The 6,208-nt window shown below is 43.5% G+C and overlaps 1 protein-coding gene across 5 annotated transcripts in view; it reads left to right on the forward strand.

The window, feature by feature from the left end:
- Positions 1-2,623, forward strand: part of CHD5 (chromodomain helicase DNA binding protein 5) — a 274,281-nt gene extending 271,658 nt beyond the window's left edge. For 4 of the 5 annotated variants that reach the window (XM_056544557.1, XM_056544555.1, XM_056544553.1 and 1 more), the window contains one exon: positions 1,982-2,623. In XM_056544557.1, the coding sequence (XP_056400532.1) occupies positions 1,982-2,097 (116 nt within the window). In that variant the 3' untranslated portion in view covers positions 2,098-2,623. Of the gene's footprint in view, positions 1-1,953 lie in introns of all 5 variants that reach the window. The other variant, XM_056544556.1, reaches the window with a different exon arrangement.
- The last annotated feature ends 3,585 nt before the right edge of the window (positions 2,624-6,208 follow it).

A 6,208-nucleotide genomic window follows, 5' to 3' on the forward strand; every position in this document is an offset into this window, starting at 1 on the left:
ATTAGTGATTATAGTGGGCGTGCTCTAATAATTAGTGATTATAGTGGGCGTGCTCTAGTAATTAGTGATTATAGTGGGCGAGCTCTAGTAATTAGTGATTATAGTGGGTGTGCTCTAGTAATTAGTGATTATAGTAGGCGAGCTCTAGTAATTAGTGATTATAGTGGGCGTGCTCTAGTAATTAGTGATTATAGTGGGCGAGCTCTAGTAATTAGTGATTATAGTGGGCGTGCTCTAGTAATTAGTGATTATAGTGGGCGAGCTCTAGTAATTAGTGATTATAGTGGGCGAGCTCTAGTAATTAGTGATTATAGTGGGCGAGCTCTAGTAATTAGTGATTATAGTGGGCGAGCTCTAGTAATTAGTGATTATAGTGGGCGAGCTCTAGTAATTAGTGATTATAGTGGGTGTGCTCTAGTAATTAGTGATTATAGTGGGCGAGCTCTAGTAATTAGTGATTATAGTGGAGGTGCTCTAATAATTCGTGATTATAGTGGGCGTGCTCTAGTAATTAGTGATTATAGTGGGCGTGCTCTAGTAATTAGTGATTATAGTGGGCGTGCTCTAGTAGTTAGTGATTATAGTGGGCGTGCTCTAGTAGAAATTATAGTGGGCATGCTCTAGTAATTAGTGATTATAGTGGGAGTGCTCTAGTAATTAGTGATTATAGTGGGCGTGCTCTAGTAGTTAGAAATTATAGTGGGTGTGCTGTAATTATTGATTATAATGGGCATGCTCTAGTAATTTGTGATTATAGTGGGCATGCGCTAATAAATAGTGATAATAGTGGGCATGCTCTAGTAATTAGTGATTTTAGTGAGTCGTGCTCTAGTAATTACAGTGGGCGTGCTCTGGTAATTAGTAATTATAGTGGGCGTGCTCTAGTAATCAGTGATTATAGTGGGCGTGCTCTAGTAGTTAGGGATTATAGTGGGCGTGCTCTAGTAGTTAGTGATTATAGTGGGCGTGCTCTAGTAATTAGTGATTATAGTGGAGGTGCTTGAGTAATTAGTGATAGTGGAGGTGCTTTAGTAATTAGTGATTGTAGTGGGCATGCTCTAGTAATTATAGTGGGCGTGCTCTAGTAGTTAGTGATTATAGTGTGCATGCTCTAGTAATTAGTGATTATAGTGGAGGTGCTCTAGTAATTAGTGATTATAGTAGGCGTGCTCTAGTAATTAGTGATTATAGTGGGCGTGCTCTAGTAATTAGTGATTATAGTGGGCGTGCTCTAGTAGTTAGTGATTATAGTGGGCGTGCTCTAGTAATTAGTGATTATAGTGGGCGAGCTCTAGTAGTTAGTGATTATAGTGTGCGTGCTCTAGTAATTAGTGATTATAGTGGAGGTGCTCTAGTAATTAGTGATTATAGTAGGTGTGCTCTAGTAATTAGTGATTATAGTGGGCGTGCTCTAGTAGTGATTGTAGTGGGCGTGCTCTAGTAATTAGTGATTATAGTGGGTGTGCTCTAGTAATTAGTGATTATAGTGGGCGTGCTCTAGTAGTTAGTGATTGTAGTGGGCGTGCTCTAGTAATTAGTGATTATAGTGGGCGAGCTCTAGTAATTAGTGATTATAGTGGAGGTGCTCTAGTAGTTAGTGATTATAGTGGGCGAGCTCTAGTAATTAGTGATTATAGTGGAGGTGCTCTAGTAATTAGTGATTATAGTAGGCGTGCTCTAGTAATTAGTGATTATAGTGGGCGTGCTCTAGTAATTAGTGATTGTAGTGGGCGTGCTCTAGTAGTTAGTGATTATAGTGGGCGTGCTCTAGTAGGTAATTATAGAGGGTGTGATTAAATGACAGCTGACCCTTCCTTAGATGAATGTATAAAAAACTATTATATTTAGGGATTTCAATAATGTAGAATGAGAAAAAATGTCACAATAAAAAAATGTAAAAACTTTAGATGAAAGATTAATTTTTCTGACGCATTGTACAATGTTCCATTTCAGTCCCTCTCTCTCATTCTCACCCCTACAGCATCGAATGGAACGCTCCCATGTTACCCGGACAGGAAATCCCTGGAGTCTTTCATGGACAGCGCCACTTTGGAGCGGAAGGGGAGACCACACGACATCATTTTTATTGAAGACTAAATCCGCGCCCTGAAGAGACGACAGCCATATCCACATTTCTAGTGTCCTACAAAATATCCAACCATCCTACGAACTTCTTGTTTAAACAAAAGAAAAGAAAAAAAAAAGGATTTTACTTTCCTTGTAGATTTTTTGCACTTTCTTATTGAAGACTTGAAGAGTTTGTCTTGTTCCAGCGGAGGGTAATACCGGAATATTCCATCTGAGGATCCAGATCGTTGTCACCGAACCAACCTATATGCAGCTTCTCACTTTGTTAAACCTTTTCTGCCTTTTTGTTGGTTTTTTGGGAGCTGCATGCACTTATTTGGCTCTTCGGACGACATTATCTGGTCACGGTGACCCCCCCACCCCCCCGACATGGTCATGACTGGAATACTGAGCAATTGTTACCGTGACCACAGATACACGATGACTGATAAACAAGTTTCCTGGTGTATTTTATTTTTATTTTTGCCAAAAGCAAGAGCTGCCTATTGTGCTCGTCTTTCTGTCCACGTATTACTCAATAAACAAACTCCGCCCACTTGTCTTATTTTTCTTTGTAGAAATTTTTAGTCCGTAAAGAGAAAACATTGTTACTAGAGATGTGACACTTCAGTTACACAGAAACAAAATGACATTTAAAGGGGTACTCCAGTGGAAAAAAAAAATTTCATCAGCTGGTGCCAGAAAGTGAAACAGATTTGTTAATTACTTCTATATAAAAATCTTAATCCTGCCAGTACTTATCAGCTGCTGTATGCTCCACAGGAAGTTGTGCAGTCTGACCACAGTGCTCTCTGCTGACACCTCTGTCCATGTCAGGAACTGTCCAGAGAAAGAACAAATCCCCATAGCAAACCCTTCCTGCTCTGGACAGTTCCTGACATGGACAGAGGTGTCAGCAGAGAGCACTGTGGTCAGACTGGAAAGAACTACACAACTTCCTGTTGTGCATACAACAGCTGATAAGTACTGGATGGATTAAGATTTTTTAATAGAAGTAATTTACAAATCTGTTTAACTTTGTGGCAACAGTTGATTTAAAAAAAATAAAATAAAATGGTTTCCACCGGAGTACCCCTTTAAAGGGGTTCTCTACATTTCTTATTCACAAAACATCTTTTTAGGAGCATAGAGAAGCTTTATTACCATTAATACTGCGCTCACAGTTATATAGCAGATTCCTAGGTGACAGATTTCAGACGATACGTAGACGCCGTGTTATGCCCAAAGGGGCGGAGCCTGACACATTTTTCTCACTTTTCATACTTCTATTATACAACAGATCAGCTGCTCCGTCACAGTCACCTGATATGAGGCCTTTCTGTTTTTTGCAGGATGAGTTGTATTTTATTTAGTGCACATGAAGAGTTGTGGAGTTTTGTCAATTTTTCGGGACATATAGTTTATCGCCTCATTTTTTGTAATTCTTTTGGAAGAGAGGAATGGGGTAAATGCTGAAATCCGCAATCTTATTTTTACATAATATTTAATATATATATATATATATATATATAATCTTTAATCAAAATTTCTTATTATATATATAGATATATATTTATTTATAAAAAATTTCACTTTCATTCTTCTATGTGACTAGGAGTGATCATGTGATGACCGGTACATAGAATTCCGAAACTGCGATGTCCTGTGTGATCAGACTCCTTTCTCTCATCTCTATCAAGAAGTTTTTCAGCAGTTTGCTTTACAGCATCTCTTCTGTGGGATCGGATCAGACGGCTCTTCACCCCTCACACACCCATGGTCCTGCACAAGGCTTTCCATTCTCTACTTTGGGGGGCACTGTCATTGCTTAGATGAGTGTTTCCCAACCAGAGTGCCTCCAGCTATTGCAAAACTACAATTCCCAGCACGCCCGGACAGCCAACGGCAGAGACCATATATAATATCCAGCTCGTGCCGCCATTGAGTGAGCACCAGAAGTATCCAGGGATATGTGGACTCTATATACGGCCATATCAGGTCAGAGACGTGGTCGCACATGCTCAGTAGCTCAGTCCCATCTACACAGGGATTTCTGCTGTTGTTCGGCAAGACAATAGGGATCAGCAGCTTCTTATCACCGGCACTAGATTAATTAGGAGAATAATTTAAGAGGGAACAGAAATAACACCAGGGGGTGTCACAAAAAATTATAACCCGATACAGGAGCATTTCTCCTAATTCAATTAGAAACCGGACCGGGATCATACACCAAACCTGAGGGGAAGTTACCGCCTATAGACGGCTGTTTTATTTATTGCCCCTGGTCAGTATAGATCAGAGCCGGTCCGGGGGTTGGTGACGTCACAGTCCCGCCCCATCGTGATGTCACCCCCCCCCCCCCATTGTGACCTCATGCCCCACCCCCTCAATGCAAGTCTACAGGAGGGGGTGTGATGGCCGCCACGCCCCTTCCCGCCACCCGCTGTAAGCATTTGGAACATTTTTCCGAACGCTGAGCAGCGGAGTACTCCTTTAACACTTTTGGCCTGCAGCACTTCTGGCCCGGTTGCAGATGTTTGGTGGACGACAGAGACGGTGGACCTGGAAAATGTCCTTTTTGTCTGCACTAAATCTAATACAAATGTTTTATGAAGAGACTCATTTTGTTCTCATAGGAAAACAGGAAACAATGGGTCTTTACCGGAGGCGCCGCTGTCTTTTTCTAGCATTTAAAGGGGTATTCTGGGATTTCTGGTTCTTTAAATATAAGATAGGGGCAGTAAAGTTGGTCTAGTTACTAATATACTTCACTTACCTGTGTTTGGGGGCTGGTATAGAATTTCTTTGTCTTTGTTTTGTGGTCATGGCTCCAAGAGCCTAGAGTGGGAACTGTACAAACTGTATAATACTGACCGTACTTACCGACCTGGAAACAGGAGACCATCTAGAGGACCTAAGAGGGAAAACTAGCGGATGAGGTGTGCCCAATTACCGCGACCGTGGGTATGCCTGATAGAGGGCATACCCTAGTGGGAATTATGAGAAATGAGGGAGGGCTGGGTGGGTGACGCCAACGTAACACACGCCCCCAGGTGTGGGAGAGGGGTGATTATATACCCCACGCCACTCCCACAAATAAAGCCAATTAGGCTTAACACTTGTGGTCATGGCTCCAAGAGCCTAGAGTGGGAACTGTACAAACTGTATAATACTGACCGTACTTACCGACCTGGAAACAGGAGACCATCTAGAGGACCTAAGAGGGAAAACTAGCGGATGAGGTGTGCCCAATTACCGCGACCGTGGGTATGCCTGATAGAGGGCAAAGAGTCGGAGGTAGGGTACAACTGAGTTTTATTTGAATTTACAGAGCCAACACTTTAAACACCCCCGCCATCTCGGTGGACGGGTCAGGGACGTAGCGCTCGAAACAGCCAGAATTCTAGCGCCCCAACTTCTTGATGACGTGTGCAGGGGCATTGTGTTTAGACGCTGCAGAGGCTGCTCCGATCCTAAACGAGTGACCTGAAATGCCACTAGGCTCGTGTCCCAGGACTCTGACAAGGGACCGCACGTGTTTGGTGAACTGTGAAGAGGAGAGTGCTGACCCATTGACCGGCAGAAGAGGGCTGTGCGCTGGCTGTCCAGGGAACGTGGAAAGGAGTTGTGTGAGGGCCAGGACCGGACACCATTGGTGAAAAGTGGGGAAATAGCGTATGGTGGCTCCCCATCTACAGGTTTTGGTGGAAGACAGAGTGAGTGCAAACCCTGCCCCGTGCGGTGATAGTTGGCTCAGGAGAGGACCCCGTGACCTTCGACCGCAGCGTGTGAACTCCCCCGGCCTCAAGAATCCGTAGAAGGCCAAGTAGATCGCTGCTTTGATGACAGTGCTGAGTCTGGGACCAAACGGGTGAGTGTCCAGGAGTGAGGACATGGATCGGAAAAGGTCGCCAGTGACTGGTGCACGGGAGGGTGGTTTGGGACGTGACAGGACAAGGATGCCTTTGAGTGCCGCCTTAATAGGGTTAGTGGACAGTAGAGAAAGTGCGTCGGGATGTGAGAAGGATCTATGGTGTTGTAACCCTGCTAAGTGAAGCTTGATGGTGTTGTGGGAGAGGTGAAGAGAAGAATGGCAGAAACCGACATAAGCAAGAGAGGAACGAACCGAAATTGTGGCAGG

Source organism: Hyla sarda, chromosome 10 (assembly GCF_029499605.1).
Source record: "Hyla sarda isolate aHylSar1 chromosome 10, aHylSar1.hap1, whole genome shotgun sequence".
NCBI classification, from domain to species: domain Eukaryota; kingdom Metazoa; phylum Chordata; class Amphibia; order Anura; family Hylidae; genus Hyla; species Hyla sarda.